The following is a 19,070-nucleotide window of genomic DNA, read 5'->3' as shown; positions in this document are numbered from 1 at the left end:
AAAAAAAAACTGATGTTGTAGCCATGTTTTCACATGTCCTCCACCTGCCATGTTATTTGACTATGTCTCAGATGCAGCAACCATCTAGTATTAATGGAAGTAATGGAAACTTGTCAGCAAAAAAAAAAAACTAAACAAAATGACCAAAATACAACAATCTACCATTACATAGCTGCAGAACTTAACACTATGGGCAGATAATAAATCTGAGCATAGTTAAGCTCTGTCTATTGACGTACACCATGTCATGTCATTTTCAAATTAGCTTAATCCAGACCAGGATCACGGGAATTCTGGGTCTTTGGGCAGATTGTGATTGGTCAGTTTGGCTTTGGTGATGCAATGGAAAGATGAAGTGCAACTATAAGACACATAAGGAGAAGTAAAGCCATAGGACGTACAGTGATAGTTACTGCCCTAAATGTGCGGTAAAGAAGAAGACAAGACGTAAGTAAGAAGTCTCTAAATGACGGAGTCTGAGAAGCAGGCTTTACGGTTACCTGCTGGTCAAGAGAAGTTCAAACATTCGAGGATATCGAGGTGCTGAAGGGACACATTGGGTAAGATATTTAAATTGTTACATCTTTTCTATTATTTCTCTTTGACAGGTAAATCAGGTAGTTCAAAATATTCAAAATAGAAAAAAATAATATTTCCACTTACGTAGTGATCTGGGTTTCAATGAAGATGAGAATGAACACTAAAAGTGCTGGAATTGCTGAGGCAAACATCATCCAAATTGGGAATGGCTGTCTGTTGCCCATAGGGTGGATGAACCAGTCTCGCTTACTTGGTGATGTTACTGAAAATCCAGTGGGGACATTTAACTTCTGAGAAAGAAAAGACAATAAAGATAAATAAATACATAGTGTTTTCACCATTTAAACTGATAACTATTATATGTCACTTTACATAAAGATTCATCAATATCATTAATATGTTGAGAATGCACTCAGTAATAATTCCTGGTAATCAAACCATGATTCAGCCCAGGAACAATTTTTCATAGTAAAACAGATACCTGGACCTCGTTGATCAGTCTAACCAATCATACACAGTTCGTCCTGTATTGATTTTCTGTATTTAATCTAGTTATGAAGCATGTGAAAATGCAACAAAAATGCTTTTATATCCCAACTATATGTAATTGTAGCAAAGTAAGTGTGACTTTAAATTAAACCGGACAAACTTAAACAAAGAGACACACACTGCACAGACTGGGACACAGGAGGACCATGCAAACTCCACAAACGTCAGAGCCTGTATTCTAGTCCCTGTCACTACCACTTCATCTTTATACAGTAAGTAATTGGTAATTGTCAGGAACTACCAATATTACATTTAAACTAAATGCTTGATTTATGTTCTTAAATGAAGTAAACTGTAATGTTTAATTGTACATTGCACATTATTTCTTGGAATATTCCATAAATATCGAAGTGTATATTTCTACAAGTTAAGTGGCTTCTATAATTGTCTTCATATGACTGAGCAAAGGTTTTTGTGTAAGTGTGCCCTTTAATGAAGTATTGTCCAGGATTCCTACCTGTCTTGTACTAAATACAAGCTCTGTATAATCTCAGTATAACAAAAGTAATGGAAAAGTGAGTTTAGAAAATCTCAGATTCTCAACTTGCAGTCTATATAGCATTTTTTTTTTTTGCATTATACCAAATAAAAAGAAAGAAACTAAATACAATTTTGTCAGTTTGCTAAAAAGGAAAAATCAGAATTGTGAGATATAAAGCTTTCTTTACTCAGATGCTCTGTATTACCTTAACAGCTCATCCAAACTGCTGATAGTCTCCACTTGTGTAGGAAATGCATGGATCCCCCATTCTCACTTATTTTATTGTGATCATTTATTTGTCTAAAATGTATAGGGTCACTAGTGAGACTGAGTACGGGAAAGGGTCAGTATTTTTTCCTGCACATTTTAAGTGCTGTGTTTGTAAATGGTGCTTGAGCAAAAAATGCTTTTTTCAGGATTTCTTTGTATCTCTATACGTTTATTACAGCTGTGTTTTTTATCTTGATATTTGTATGTAGGTATGTATGAGTTTAGACAGGAAAATGATAAGAAAAGAAGTGCTGTGATACTTACCAGCACAGCAAACCTTTGAAAGAGTCTCTGATAGCAGATTATGTGTCAGAGAAAGTTGTCAGAAAACGTTGCAGTGCAGAGAAATACTTATGATGCCATTACGAAATTGTAGTAGGGCAGAGCTCAGACAAGAAGGAGGATAATTGAAGGTGAAGGGTGCAAATAGTTACAGTAGCTGCATAGAGTGAGATAGCACAAGGCGTATCACCAGTAGTAGCTTACAGAAGCTAAAGTGGACAAAAATGTAGGGGATGTCATTACAGCTACATTTTTATCCCGTTGTTCATTATTTAGGCATGAGTTTAGAGAGATAATAGATAAGAAAAGAAGTGCCACTGATGCTTAACAGCATAGGAAGCCCTTGAAAGAGCCCTGTTGTTGACAGCAGATGAAGAGTCAGAGAGAGACTGAGAGACACACAGCAGGGAAACAAATCGGCTGCACAGAGTGAAACAGCACAAGTCACATCACCTGAAACCACTTATTACAGAAACAAAAGTGGATAGGTGCCACATATGTTCAGGATCCCTGGACTGCAAAACACTGATTGCTGAAGACTATGCCATGAGACAAACTAGAATGATCATAAAAATGAAACAGTGGTCTGGAATTATTGTGGTAAATAGCAGACTTTGTGTAATTACATAAAAATATTTATAAAGTAAGTAAGTATTAAAAATAGTTTAAAAAAGAGTAATGTGTTCTGGGATGTGCTTTCAGTAAAAGTCTGAACAATTATGGTTATCTGTAGCTTGATTTAAACAAAAATATATGCCAGGTCCCTTTAGGTATGCAATTGTGTTTGTTGAAAGTCCCATGTAAACAAGGTTTAATATTATTCTGTTCATTTGTCATTTAGTTAAAATGTTTAATGTATTAATGTTTTTATGTTTAAAAGTATGTATGTACTGTTTGTTTAAATTCCTTTATGTTTCATGTACGTTGTGGTGGGGCCACCTGTCAGTCACCATTGAGAGACAACACCTGGCCCTTTAAAGGCTCATGGGATTTGCAGTCCCTCTGCGGTACTTCACAGAAAGGCTACAGTGGTGGCAATTGTCACTCTCACAGAGCTGCAGAAGTTACTGACTTGACTAGAGTTGATATTCACAGTTAAGTATTCTCTAAGGTATTGTACAAAATGGGGTTTTATTAAGATTGGAAAGGAAGAAACATCAGTGTAAAAAAAAAAACAACTTGTCCTTGCCTGTAAAGAATTTTGAAAATGTCACTGTAAAGATGTGGCAGAAAGTCTAATGGGACTAAAGTGGATCTTTTTAGCATGAACACTAAGCAGTTTTTGTGGTGTAAATCTAACACTGCAGGTCAGTCAGATGACCCTATCCTGGCTGTGAAATGTGGTGGTGGCAGCATCATGCTGTAAGATGCTTTATAGCAGCAAGGTGTGGCAATCTGGTCAGAATTGTCAGGATGTTGAATGCTGCACAGTACTGACAGACCTTGGGTAAAAACCCGCTCCTATCTGCCAGAATCCTTAAAATCGAGGATAAGTTTGTTTGTCAACTTGACAATGGCCAAAAGTAACAATGAAGTGGCTTAAAATGAAGAAAATGAATTCCACTAAGTGGCACAGTTGGATTTCTGACTTTATCCCCATCCAACATACAGTAAATATTGCTCTCCACTGTTGTTCCTCAACTAACATGGCATAGCCTGGGTAATTTTGCAAAGTGGAATTGGCAAATCATGTTGTACACATATACAGTATAGAGACCTATCTTAAAAGATTACTGAACAGAGGGAATAAAAGCAAATTATTGACATTTCACTTTTTGGAACTTAATTTTTTAATGGTTTACAATTCTCATCTTTTGGGGCAGCACTGTAAAAAACAGTGCTTGATTTACGAATAATTTCTAGTCAAACTGATATAAATCCCAGCTTGTTGACAAATCATCAATGTGAAAAAGGGGTCTGAATACTTACTGAACAGTATGGTAATAGATTTATGTTAAATTTTGGAAAATGGATGTACCAAGGATGTAACAATGAATTCAGTTTTTAAAAAATTCTTCAGAAGTACTTACATAAATAGCCTCCTAAATTTCTCATATAAAGATTCATGCCAGTTATTAATTAACAGTGATGCTAGTACCTAGCAGCTAGAAATTTTTAATAGTCAAAAGAGATAAATGAGCATTTGTTTGGCTTGGTTAATTAGGAAATTTGCTTTTTTATGCCGCATTAATAGGGCAGGTCCCATGTTTGCTCTCTATGGCAAAACTACTTGGAGTATGACCATGTCTGTATTATTGACACATGTCAGCTTTAAATATTTTAAAGTACTTGAAGTAACTAACAAGTTTTACCTTTTGAATAATTCAGAACTGTATAAATGCATCCTACTATTGTTTATGTCAGTTTTAAAGGACTCAAGGTCTTTTATTAAGTGAAGGAATCAATACTGCCTGCCTACTCATCTTAATGTATAGCAGAGTGGCAGTAATGTATCCATAATTCTACTTAGAGGAACATGTCTCCCTTTTCTCAACTACAGTAAGGGCCCCCAACTAACAGGTAAACACAAGGGTCAACTAGTGAACATGTGAGTTATATACTTTAATGGCAGAAGTGTAGACATCTGGTAATGAGCTTTCCCACTAGATAAGATGCCATGTCACTATGCTAGAAAAAATCATGGAATGGTTCCAATAACATGACAGTGATATTAGTGTTTTGCAGGAATTCCTTTCAGATGTGAACCTTTGGAATGAGGTGTAAACAAATGACTGGAGTATCAAAAAAGCTAATTGGAGTACAATGGTACAGGACAGCATCCTAGTGCTGTGCATTCAATACCAGGGTTCCATGCCGCAGCAAAGTATGTTTAAGGTGTTCTGATGGTAAATGGCAACCAGACTGGGTTTATACTGATACATTGTTAACACTTTAGTTAAGGTACTGCAAATATGCATCTATTTCTCATTTACTATTATGTAACAAGACCTTATGAAACACTTCTTTGGGCCTTTATAATACTTAGAAAGCATCAGTAAAGTGTTTATTCATCTTTGCAATGTGACCTACTATCAAAAGCTCACTTTGGAGTTTTCTGAGGTGGCTTAACTGAGAAATGTTTCTCTTGATATTACATATTTAGTATAAGACCTGTGAATCCTTCATATTAAGAAGTGTTATGAGGATCAAAAGAAGCTTTCGTTAAGGTCTTGTTACATACGAGTAAATGAGTACCACACCCAATTTTTCCAGTACCTAAACTAAAGTGTTACCAATAGTTTAATGGGCTCTATTTGGTAATCCAATTGTAATTAATTAAATATCTCATTTTGTTATATGCTTTTCCAGCGGACCAAGCATGTCAACCCAAATTTCTATTTCCAAAGCTACAGATTCCAGCTCTTACTGGGGAACCCCCAGACATTCCCAAGTCAGCCAAGATATATAATCCCTCCAGGGCCTGCCGCAAGGTCTCCGCTCAGTGGAACGTGCCTGGAGCAGCTCTCTGGTTTGCATTCTTACAACATGCCCAAACAATGCTGCGTAGCACTTCAATTTGTTTCACTGTAGTTTAACTTTATTGTATAATTTTTATTTCCCCAGACATGCTACAGAAAGTGCAGAATGCTGAGTGTTGACTGTTATTATGAACTTAATGTCGACAAGCCTGTGGCTTTTCGAAAATCTAAGTCTTTAATAGAAAATGAGGGGTTCAGGTCACAGGTGATCCATGCATTGAATTCTCATATTGTCTGTGTGGGTTTTCTTCTCCAAAGACATGCTGATTAGGTGGACTGGTGATAATAAATTGGCCCCCGGTTTGTATGAATGTTCATCCTTAAATGGGCTGGTCCAGAGACTGTTCCTGCATTGAACCCAATACTTGCTAGGACAGGCTTCAGATTCCCCATAACCCTGCTACGGATGAGCAGGTTAAGATGGATTAATGGATATATGATGAAAATGTAATGTAATGTAATAAGTATAATCATTTATTGTTATATTTGCAATGTACAATGGAACTGTTATGTGAATGTTTGATCAGCAGGGACAATGCTTCCACCAAACATAAATCTTGATCCTTAGGTTATGTAAAATGCAATAAAAAAAAACCCAGAATGTAACAGAAGAAAATTAGCCCCTGCTACAGTCACTCCTTTTTGTGATTAAGTAAAACCTTATATACAGTACAGTCACTAAGAATGGCATTACTATGTTTTTCACACACCCTGTAGTGATTAGAATACAGCCTGTACCAGTTTTCACAGGAAGAAAACCAAAGCTAGCACAGTCTGCAAAGAGCAGGCTTCATGAAGAGTGCAGAAGAGTACATTGCTGGAAGGTGGAATGCTTACAGCAGACCTGACAATGAATGAAAAAATGGACAATAAATACTTGATTTTCTTTGACTGATGTGGACATGCATCTGAGATTGTACCAGGACTATAGCTGGAAGGACTGATGCAAAATGGAAGTTGACTTTATATGAAGTGCTATTGTGGAAATATAATCATATATGATTTGAGTGCACATCTGCTGTTAAACCTCTGTGCCTGTATGTGATTTAGTATGTGCACCAGCACTGCTTAAAAAACTGATCTGTATGCACATGACATAAGAAGAAAATGTGGTTTTAATATGCCTGTGCTTACAGTGCTAGCACTAGTTTTAAATCATGTGTTACGAAATACTTTGATGCCAGATGCCTACTTAAATAAAACGATTTCATGGTATTCTGACTGTTCTGCTGTTATATCAAACACTTCAATCATTTTTGTGCAGAACATCCTTTGTTACAAGTCTTGGCAGAAAATATCCTTTAATGAAGCAGAGCTGGACATACAAAAAGGAGGATGACATGCAGTCTGAAGATATGGTGAAAGTGCCGATTGGTGGTGCACCATTCGAATATGTCAAAATTCCACCCACAAGCTGTGTGAACAACAAATGTATTCTTACCTCAAGAAAACACTACCAAGATTCTGTGACAAACTGCATTACTTCCAGTTTACTTTTGCTGTCACAAGCATGTCTCAGAAATGCACAAGACACATTTTCTTAAAATCTTTGCCACTTCAAAGTGAAAAAAATATGGTACGTTTTAAGACTTTTATTTTCATGTTTCGACCACTGTCCCTTCCACATAATTTTACAATGGAAGAAAATAAATTTTTAAAAAATTACAAAAAAGCTTCACTTTAGAATACAAGTTCATGTGGCAAATTCATATATACCATGATTGTGAATAACTAACTTCAACATACAAAATCAATATAGAAATACAAAATTTTACCTTTAAACGGGAAAATATTTTCTTGAAAAGGCAGACAAAAATATTAAACATTTTTACACAGTTACACAAGGAAAAAAAACAGTGAAAGGATTTATACAGCCGGATCTAGTTGGGTGCAATAGTAATGCATTGTGCTTATTAATAGGTAAGGCATGGTGAATGCAATATGGAGAAGAAGAAAGAAAAGCAGAACAATGAACAAATTGATTTTAGTAGTCAATTCAAGCTGAATATAGAATGATCCAAACAATTACCAAAAAGCTATACTTTATTTTTAAAGAATAAAAAAGAGATGAACTATAAACATTAAAGAAGCAAAGACACAGCAAAATTGTGTTTTGCTACTAGAGTTGCACTGCACAGGTTTTTCAGCCTTGCCTATCAGGTGTCTTTTGCTTTGAAGTTCTCAGTTCCTGATACTACCTTAAAGCACTCCACTTACTCCACTTGATACATAATACTGTACATTATATAGACTTTGACCTTAACAGGAGCTGTCCATCCACCCAGAATCTGTTCTAACAGCAGTGCACACAAGGCAGTGACTAACCCTCAATGGTCATTAGTTCACACAATTACACATTCAATTTAGAGTTATGAGCTAAAATAAAATGTGCATGTGACAGTCATTGGTAAAACCATAGCATTCAGTAAAAAGGATGCAGAAACTTCATACGATGACAATTTTGTCACTCAACTAAACAGAATTGTAGTACGTAGCAAACAAAGCATTTACAGACTGGGAGGCTCAACTACCTTGAGAGTTTACTGAAGTGGGCTGACAGACTCAGCACTTAGTTATGGGAAGAGGTCAGCTACCAGGAGTGATAACGACTGTTCCAGGCAGAAATGGAAAGCATTTTCACAGCCTTTCAGATGTTTCTTTTCAGGAGGGTCATTCAACCCCACAGGAAATGTTTAATTAGTAGCTTGGAAACTACCAAGCCATTTCAGTGGTCTGTCATTGTGTCAACAGAGGTAGCTAGGAGTTTGCAAAGAGCTAAGTCATTGTTTTGAAGGACAGATTGGGGAGAATCTGTAAGGATGGTAGTGAGGAGGGAGAGCTTATGTGTTGAGGAGAGACTGAGTAGGTGCCAAGGGTTTTGGGTGTCAGGTGCAATGAGAAACCACATGCTACATAGAAGATTGCATGGAGTTGTACACATATCTGTAGGTGCATGAAGGAGTTCAAATTTATCTGGTGTTAGTTTGAGGGGGACAAGCCGAGACTTTCTGTAGTATCTAGCTGAAGATTTTTTTTTTTTGGTCTTGTTCCGGGCGGCACGGTGGCGAGTGGTAGCGCTACTGCCTCGCAGTTAGGAGTCCCGGGTTTGCTTCCCGGGTCCTCCCTGCATGGAGTTTGCATGTTCTCCCCGTGTCGGCGTGGGTTTCCTCTGGGCGCTCCGGTTTCCTCCCACAGTTCAAAGACATGCAGGTTAGTTGGATTGGTGATTCTAAATTGGCCCTAGTGTGTGCTTGGTGTGTTTGTGTGTGTCCTGCGGTGGGTTGGCATGCTGCCCAGGATTGGTTCCTGCCTTGTGCCCTGTGCTGGCTGGGATTGGCTCCAGCAGACCCCCGTGATCCTGTGTTCGGATTCAGCGGGTTGGAAAATGGATGGATGGATGGATGGTCTTGTTTCTCATGGACCCGAAGTGTGCTAGAGTTATGTGAATGCCTGTGTTAAGTAAAATAAATACATATCTTCATTTATGAACTGAACTGCGCTTCTACATGGTCTCTTTGTAGCTTCCATCCTATTGTCCGCTAACACATTTATACTGAATTATAGCCGAGAAACTGATAAATTGCCAAAATGAGGTTTGGGGATAAGATATACAGTCGTGGAACTTATTTACAGGCTTGTGAAATACTCTTCCTTCAAACACATTTACATGCACATATGTAAGCACAGCCGAAAAGACGGAAAAGCATTAGATCAGGACCGACTCATACAGTACCTGTGTATATGTATCTGTGATAGAATAGTCTACAAATACTGTCACAAGTAATGAAATTGGAATTCCAAAATCTCCAATTATTCTTCTAGCCTGTAGAAAAATAGAAATGCATAAATAAATATATTTTTTTATTTCTCTAGGGTATGCAGGGTGAAAATTGCTTTTATTCATGCATTCATCTAAGCAACGATGTTTTCAACCCATTGTTTTCATTATATTGTCATGTTGTACAAAAGCATATGCTAAATATAAAGCATGAATTATCACAGCACATATTTACTAATTTTCATTCAATTCAGAGATAATAACTCATCTGACATTCCCATCTTTGGGATGGAAACCGGAGTACTCTGAGAAAACACAATGTTTTTTCTTTATTACTATTCCATTTGTATCTTTATGAGATCTGTATTTGAAATGTTGCAGTCATAATGTTATCTCCATTACAGACAATAGCACATAAAACCTTTTGATCTATGTGAATAGCTGCTTCGTTCAAAAGGTTTGGCACAGTGCACTTGTCTGAAGTACATACAGTAAGCAAAGTGTTCACACCGTCTTAAGTTACAAAACCCACCCACTTCTGTTATTGTATATAAGTAGATGTGTTGCTAGTGATTGAAAAATATTCTCCAATATCAACTAAATTAATAATAAAATTTCAAAAAACTGTTTGTTTTCTGTAAAAGTGTGTAAGCTGTACTTTTCTCATCTCACTGTATCGAGTTTAAAATAATGAATTCTAATGACTGGTAATTGCCAAACTGCAGATATAAAAATGTTGACATTTTCATAATAATTAAATTAATTTCCTACACCATGCTTTAATATTTCTAAGTTACGCTCAAAGGGGTACCTTTTCAGGGCAACTTAACAAATCATAAAATATTTTAAGGCAAAGGTTAGAAAAAATTGATTTATTTTAAAATACAGTTTATAGTTCTGCCTCAGCTCTTCTGTCACCAGGAAAGCATAAATAATGATTTGTTAATAAAGGTTCATCAACTAAAGGTACTCATATTCCAGTCTGAATATCAAAGCAATACATTAATTGATTTACCACATGTAGCTTGTACTCTATGTGAAAACAACAAAAATAGCCTTATGCAAAAAATTGGAACAATTTTTAGTAAATGTGGAAGATGTTTACAAGTAAGTATAAAAAATTATATTTTTGTGTACCTTTCCACCAAGGAACCTGCTGTTTCTGAACTTTCTTAGAAAAAATGCAATGAAAAAGGTTCCCAGCATGAGCACAAGGGACAGCAGGGCTGTGTTGGGCTGCATCACTAAAGACGACTCGGCTGTCTGGGCCACCTGTGAGAGATTGATGTTCCCTTGGCCTTGTGAGTTTGGAGGATAGGATTTCAACAAAGGGTGTTCATTAAAAACCTGGAAAAAAAATGATTGAAACATATTAATTTTCTCAAACAATACTTCTAAAATTGTCTGAATGAAAACTGATGAGGCGATAAGTACTAATGATGTCAAATGACATGAGAATGAAATGGTTTCTCTCAGCTCTGTAGAAAATGGGAGGAATTGTTTCTGTGATCAAATGTACACCTGCTTTACTTCATGTTTGTTTGCTGGATGTAAGAATTATAGAGGAACTGAAACTTCAGCTGGAAATTTCTAATTATGTATAAAAAATAAGAAAACCTAAAGTAAGGATAACTATTTTTAGAGGTAATATTTTTCTTTATTTTTTATTTTTCTTATTTAGACAACTAATGTAAAAGGTTAAGTTTGTAATTTATATATTACAATTACAGAGAAATTAATCAATTAATAAAATCATTCTTTCCTTTTATGACCTCTTCAGTATTATGGAGAGTGAGGACCTTTCAAAAAGGATCATATGCAAGGAAAGTAATTAATCCCTGAAAAAGGGTGACCGGGAATGCCATGGGCCAATGTAGAACAAGCACACACATATACTGTAAGATGTACCTACACAATGTGGGTAATGTCACAGAGTACATTAAATGAAATTGGCAGAACTTTGACATTCTCAACAAAAATGAGTATGCTTTCATTCATCACTTTCCACATCTATTAAGGCACCTCACCTTAACTGTGCCAGATGAATTATACAGAATTTCATCTTGATTTGTGAGGTAGGGCAGGTTTTAATCCAGTTGAAATTATTGCGGCTAACTATGACAGCCAACTGGAAGTGCAACATGTGATGTCATTAGATGGAGGGTATATAAACTGGCAGATATTAAAAAAATGACTTAATGAACGTAACTAGTGGATATTTCTCAGGTTTAGGAATAATTTCATTCATGCTTGTAACATCAAGTTTGGTTAGCATTTTGAGTTTGGTAATTCAGTTTATTTTGATACCTTGGTTTTGACCCCACAATGCTTATAGACTATATTTTCTCCTCATTTTCCAGTCTACATTCCTTTTTGCTGGGCCTTCTACTGGTAAAGGCAAAAAAGTAATGTAGGTGACCAGGAAATTAAATATCATAACAAACCAGAAATTCCAAAACCACGAATCAGTTCCACCATTCTTCAAAAATCTAAACAGGAAACCAAAATCATAGTCTTAAATATAAAATTTAAAGTGTGGAAACCCGGAGATATAAAGGGCACTAACTAACTAACACATATGCAGAATGTGTATTTTGTTTTTTTTGTATCTGCAAATGTGGATGAAGCAACAGTTTTAAAAGATTTATGCTGGTGATGTCAAACACATGTTTGGGACAACCAAGGCTGCCTCATGTCAATGGCATCTCAAAAAGACAGCACTCCTGGAGTCAACCGAAAAGACACAAAATATTTTCCACTAACTGTAAACACATTTATATTCAGAAACAAAAACAAGACTCAAATTTAGTTAAACAAATAACAATAACAGGAAGTAACACTGGAAAAAAAAAACTTAAAAAAAGTTTTAAAATGCCAAACAGTCAGAAATCATAATACTTTTGTTCTGGCGGGTTGTTTTACCTTGGCAGAACAATTAGTTGGAAGGTGAATGACTGTCATGAAAGACTATCTCAAATATTATGTAAGGACAAAAACCTTTGATATTGTTTCAGGAACAACAGAAAGTTGTCAAGTTTAGATTCACTGTGTGAGGTACTTACACTGTATAACAAAGTATTTCTTCAAGAGCAGATCTTTGTATAATCATAAAAGGTAGACTGAATGTTGGTAAGAGCAATATTTCAAATTAATTTAAACATACTATTTATTATATACTAAATATTACACTAATTAAGCTGTTAGAAAATATGTGTGCAATTTACACATGCAGTATTGCAGTATATTATTTATATATATTATTACAAATATCTTTATATATAATACGATACTGTGGCTGTTCATTTCTCTGTCCAGGATTTTAAATCACCTGTAGCTCACAAACCGTTTGACCTATTGACCTGAGATTTGGTACACATATACTACGTGATGTCTACTATCCGCTTCGGGGTGATGATTCACCTCCAAGGTTATTCCTCTTTTTATTTTATTTTTTTGTAGAATCAACTCTTGGCAGCAGACAGCAGGGCGGATGTGCGGCGCATGCGTATGGGCGCAGTTCTCATCCCTACCACCTTCACCATCACTTCCCCTGCTTCTTCATATTTTAAATCATTCTTGAGGCAGTAAGTGAAAAATTAAGGAAAATGTACTATGTAAGTAATTGCAACACAAACACTGACTTAATCAGTTTTAACACGAAAACATGCAGACGAAAGAAGAGAAGAAGCAGGCCGCTAGGGTGGAGAAAAGAAGAGCTGCTCAGGAAACAGCATGAGCATCGATCTCTGAGCAAACGAATGATAAACATACAGAGAGTATGAAAACTATGAATGCTCGAGACAATCGTTAACGTTATCGTGCAGTGCAGCATTACTGGTATAAAATACATTTACTAAAAGAACTCAAAGATATATATATAAGCTAATGAAAATGACTAAGTCACACAGGTCACACAGAATCAAATTCACAAGGAAGCAAAAAGGTCAGCTTAATGTTTTGAAGCCACAAACTGTTTATCCGAATAATCAGAGGAAAATGAAGTTAAACCGAGAATATCTCTGAAACAAATATCATGTGGTACAAACTTAAACCAGGAGTTGTAAAGCTTATAGGTTAATATCTAATATACAAAATGGAGCAGTGTGTCAATTTTTAGTTTAAACTGAGGAAATGAAAATGAGATTTGTTCAAGCATTGTGACATACCACATTATGATTTGCTCAACATGTAACTGAATACACCGTTAGTACTTTTTAGATTTCCACACTGAAAGAGTAAAAATTTCACCTGGAATAGTTTATAGAAGGTTTCATAGATGAAGATGAGAGAAATCAGAAAAGCAAAGATTTCCTGGGTGAATGCCGAGATGTACCGCACCATAAAACTTCCCTCTGCTGCCACTATGATAAAGACGATGATGATCAACCAGAATCCAATCCAGACGCGGCCTGTCAGATACTCGAATCCTTGAGATTGACAAAACTAGGTAGACAACAACATACCTGGATTCATTAAATATTTATAGTATGTAAACACACAGTTAAAGCAATTATGCATTATGAATAGAACTGTTTTAATATTTAGTTGTAAAATATCATTGGGCATGTGGTAGGAATAAAAAACAATTAAATAAAACATGATACAGTACCAACAAGAAAAATCTGACCATTTTCAAAACTGCCAGAGGCATCCAAACAATGCCTTCATAGATATGTTCTTGTCACTTTACTTAGAAATCAGTGACAACGCATTATAAACAACATCATTGCACTGCCCTTCACACAAATACAATAGCTTTTGTTTTTTCTTTGTTTTTCTTTTTACATTTTTTAACAGCTATTTCACATGATTGAATAGGTATTTGTTTAGAAAATCACATTGTATCATGAACAGACTGAGGGACTCTGACCTTGAGATTAAGTCCACTCAGACTTTGAGGCTGCAGTGTCTCATGTAAAGAAAATGATGTTTATAGTGTACAACACAATTGAATTTGTAACATTGAGAACTTGAGATACAAATTGCATAGAAAGCTGTACAGGTATTACTAACTTAAAGGTTAAGAGCAAATTGGGAAAATATGAATGAAAACAGAAAAAGGATGCAAAAACAAATGCTGAGAAGACAAATCACATTCATGTACTACCTTATGGGAAATATGATCAAAGGTTTATCTTTTGAAGAAAAGTAAGTTTAGCTGCTGTCCTTTTAATGTATTTATTTTGGCTCAGTTTATAGTTATACAAATAGATATGTCCAGGACACAAATTTGAATTTGAAATGGTTCTAGAACAATTAAAAAGCAAATCAATGAACAGTAAATGGGTGAAAACAGAAATATAAAACATTTTGGATCTGCTATAAAAAAACAGGCTATTAAGATGGGTATTTCACAAATTGCACATTCGTTATACTTTATGAAAAGGTTTGCCTTCTGTACAATTAATTTTATTTAGTTTAGCCATGCACATTTAAGCCCCTAATGATTACCTTGTAAAAAGCTTCTTCAAATACCAGGAGAGGCCCTGAAAATCCAATAATGAGCAGTGGCTGGGCGGAAAGGAGTGAAAACAGAACCCCTATTGCAGATGTTGAAATAATGAGCTCTTTGACTCCCATCATTCCATTGGTCTTCTCACCTGAACAAAACAGAATACTTTACATTCATTTTTGCTTTTCTTTTTTTAGAATAAGCGCTTCATGGTTAAGAAACATTCAAATATATGAAAGCAAGAACACACGTGACCACATGTGTGCAATGCATTTCTTCATTTTGGGTTTGAAAGGGGTTTTAGTGTATCCAGACACTCTAGAGTAAGGTAATGTACAGCAACAATTTCACATTTAATGAATTTCATACTGCAGAAATGTTACCTTAACCCATAAAGCAACTACTGGTTTATAATTATAAATGACAAAAATCAGTATTTTACATACTGCTCTACAAATTGGGTACCTGATAATAGGCACTCCACTTTATCTATGATGGAAATGTAAATTGTAAGTATTGTAATTCACGTAAAAAATAGTACAGACTGTAACTGTTGGCATTTTATCTGTGAACAGTATATTTGTCTATATGATTAGAACAATCAAATTTAATATATTTAACAATTATGTGTCTATGTGGATTTTATCATTCTGTCCAAAGACATGCAGGTTAGGTGAACTGGTGATGCTAAATTGGACCTAATGTGTGTTTAGTGTGTGGATGTGTGTGTGTTCGCCCTGCGATGGCCTGGTGCCCAGTCCAGGGTTTGTTCCTGCCTTGTATCCTATGCTGGCAGGGATAGGCTCCAGGCCCAAGAAGCTCTGGTCTGAATTAAGAATTAGAAATTGACATGACACAACATATCTGACCAAAATTCACTGGTTAAAGCAAATATTCAAAATTCCCCATGACTTTACATCCAGTATAGTGAAGCATTGCTTATGCATTTGTCCATCTGTTTTTTTAACTTAGTCTATACAATGCTATATTGAAGGCAGCTAGAAATGATCCTGGTAACTAGGCCATCAAAAGGCGCTTTTCCACTGCATAGTACGGCACAGCACGGTTCAGTACAGCTCACCTTGGTTCGGCTCAGTTTGCGTTTCGACTGCAGTTTAGTACCGCTTTAGAGTGGGTGGGATTATTCACGTGTCGTTATAGTTGCGCCGCCTCTACTGCCGTGACACCGTGGAACCTTTACAACAACACGCAGACAACGACAACACTTTAGCTCGACGACGCGCAAGGGTAAGCATCTAAAAAAAGCACATCACTAGCTAACTTTTATCCCTGTTGCAAAGCATAAAACGAACTTAACTGCCAGTGTAACATTAAAATGCTGATTCTGTATATTACAGATCTTCCACATTTTGCAAAAAAGTCGCCGCAACAGACCATCAGTTTGGACATTTAACCGTGCCTCAGAGTGGTGGGATGTGATTGTTCCCGGTTTTACAAACACTCAGTGGCTGGAGAACTTTCAAATGTCTGAAGAAACATTCATCCACTTATTCAACAAACTGCGTCCAGCGATGGAGAGACGGGACACAAACTTCCGCGTGTGTGTACCTTTAAAGAAAAGAATAGCCAGTGACGCAGTAATGACGATTTTCTCCGGCCAATCAGTGACCAGCAGAGTTTACACGTCACGTTTTGGTAACGGTTCGCGCTTTGAACCTCGGCTGAGGTGGTACTAAAAAAAGGACCAGGTACCAGGTACTGTTCCCAGTGGAAAACCCCCCAAAAGTGAGCTGAACTGAACCGTGTCGTGCCATACTATGCAGTGGAAAAGCGCCAAAAGACAATTCTTAATATACTGTATTTATACAACTAAACCACAGGCAGTTTAAGTGACTTCTGCATGGTTGCAACTTACGTTAAGTGATTCAACCTGAGAAACTCCAAGTGTCTATATTTATTACTTAGTTTTCTTATAAAATATTTAATAGTATTTTAGAAATATATCTAGCTATTTTAGAACCCTCTTTTTAATACTGGATGGCAGAAGCCAGAGGCTGATGTGTAAAGAAATAATGTCAAAAGAAAAAACATTTGAACAACCAGGAGGCCAAGAAAACTCAGACACAGGAAGAGAGACAAAATCTGATTTCTGGCTCCTGAAGCAGCAAGTCAACAGCCCTTATTATAGTACTGCACCACCATACCACCCTACATTAGGTTGTCTAAACTGACAAAAAAAAAAAAAAGATTTTTGATGAAAAGTCACAAACTTATGAAAGCAGTTACCTAGCAGCCCTCCAAAAGTGATAGTTGGAGAGAGTGCAGCAAAGTAAATGAAGACTATGGCAGCCAGACACTGTGTGTGCAGAGCATCTCGAATATCACTCATATATTGGGGGTACCGTCGCTTCACATCTTGGACCAACCCCCAAAAGGGAATCCCTGATCTTTTCAGGGGGTCATCTTCAACTTCCTCTTTTTGCTCCTCTTCATTGATATCTGCAATTAATAAAACAAAAAGAACAACATCTCTTATATATATATCTCTTCTGGTTTGTCCTGCTTCCTCTTCAAAACTGGTCTCGCCCACACACAGCCGACACGGCATTTCTCGATTCCTATTTGTCCTCTTCCAAACCCTACCCCATGCTGCCTGCAGCCTCCCATAAACCTTGCTATTTGCATTATACTGCGATGGTTGTTTCCTAAGCCTTTGTTATAAAATGAACGACAGTATCTTCTCTGGTTTTTGTACAACGTCATCTTTATTCCGGAATCCAGCAACTGCCTGTTCATGTCAGTGGGTTATTTCTTGACACAAACGGTTGACGAAGGCAATGCACTCTCACTATGACATAGGGCAGAAGATTTCGTTGCATCATATTGGGACAGATTTGGAGACGTTCCTGGGCAGGATTTACGATGATACAATTCCTCGACATGTCACAGCGATGTTGTAGCCATTTTCGTTGGAGAAGATGGCGAACCTCCTGCCGAAAGGGAAATTTGCATCTATCCCAGAGGCAACTCCTGTAAACAGATTTCCACGCTAAATATGAATTATGATCCTATAGTTTACCCACTTTTATTCCCTTACGGAGACATTGGCTAGCACAAAGATTTACAACATGTTCTTGATAAAAGAACCGCTAACCGAATCAGGCTTATTCAATGCCAATTTTACGTGTACAGATTATCAATGAGAAATACATTTAGTATTTTGCACTCCAGTGACAGACTATTCCAACAGTACGTCGTATGTTAATACAGAGAGTGCGCATCTCAACTATCTCACATGACATCAACAAGAACACAAAGGACTGTCAGATGCACTGCAAGCAAAGGCTGAAAATAACAACGTATGTGTAGGCAAAATGATCATATTACCGTCCACATTTCCAGGAAGTCCAAGATACATGCAACAAAACTATTGTTGTACGTGACTTTTTCTAGGGTTAGATCTTTTGACTCATTATCTGTCATCTCCAGCAAAACACCTATTCACAACTGCGTCTTTCAAGAAGTATTTCTTTCTTCTTGATTTCTGAATTCCTCTCTCAGCGTTTTCCATTCCTATTCTTACACCGCTGTATGCTACGGTGGGCATCAGCTAGATTATTTATATTTCACATTTCCATATGTGAAAGTAGCTCAGACTGCTTTACAATAGTAAAAGTTAAACAGGGTTAAGAAAAGAAAGTAACAAAGAAACACAAGTTAAAAACTAATGAATGCTTATTTATAAATGGTTGTATTAAACAGTAGAAATAGGAATGGTGCATTAAAAATTAAATCACATTTTTTGCTCCTACCGCACCTCCTTACTAGGCATGAGACAATACACCAAAATACGGTACAGACTTCATGATACAATACTAACAATGTTCCGCAGCTTAAATGCACCTGCACTTTATAACTAAACATGTGGTGCAAATGTTAAAGGCATTCCAGAAATGTAAAAAAAGTTACAAAATAACAATGAATATACACTGTATGGTACGTAAAAATCTGGAAAATGAAAATCAGTAACCTGCACTCACATGTTGCTTCGAAAGGACATGTGCCATTTTGATTCTCAGATTAGACAAGACTGTGCAAAATGTGTTTTACAAAATTTTTAACTTTTAAAATAAAAATACAAAGTATTTAAATTTTTCAAGACAAAACATAGTGTATTTTTTTGGTATTCAGTACGCTGTATTGATGACCTTTGGGGGTCAGCCATTGTACAGCATCCCAGGAGCAATTTTCAGGTTAAATGGTTGTTCAAAGGCCCAG

General features: G+C 36.4%; 1 protein-coding gene across 6 annotated transcripts in view; it reads right to left on the bottom strand.

Moving 5' to 3' along the window:
* The window catches only part of slc4a3 (solute carrier family 4 member 3), a 274,743-nt gene that overhangs the window by 30,568 nt on the left and 225,105 nt on the right, over positions 1 to 19,070 (bottom strand). For all 6 annotated transcript variants that reach the window (XM_039756390.1, XM_039756394.1, XM_039756391.1 and 3 more), the window contains 6 exons: positions 17,079 to 17,291; positions 14,831 to 14,979; positions 13,628 to 13,822; positions 10,517 to 10,726; positions 9,335 to 9,424; positions 664 to 830 (listed from right to left, as the gene is read on the bottom strand). In XM_039756390.1, the coding sequence (XP_039612324.1) occupies positions 664 to 830; positions 9,335 to 9,424; positions 10,517 to 10,726; positions 13,628 to 13,822; positions 14,831 to 14,979; positions 17,079 to 17,291 (1,024 nt within the window). The remainder of the gene's footprint in view (positions 1 to 663; positions 831 to 9,334; positions 9,425 to 10,516; positions 10,727 to 13,627; positions 13,823 to 14,830; positions 14,980 to 17,078; positions 17,292 to 19,070) is intronic.

Source organism: Polypterus senegalus, chromosome 6 (assembly GCF_016835505.1).
Source record: "Polypterus senegalus isolate Bchr_013 chromosome 6, ASM1683550v1, whole genome shotgun sequence".
Classification (NCBI taxonomy): Eukaryota; Metazoa; Chordata; class Cladistia; order Polypteriformes; family Polypteridae; genus Polypterus; species Polypterus senegalus.
This window is presented reverse-complemented; position numbering and strand designations above follow the sequence as displayed.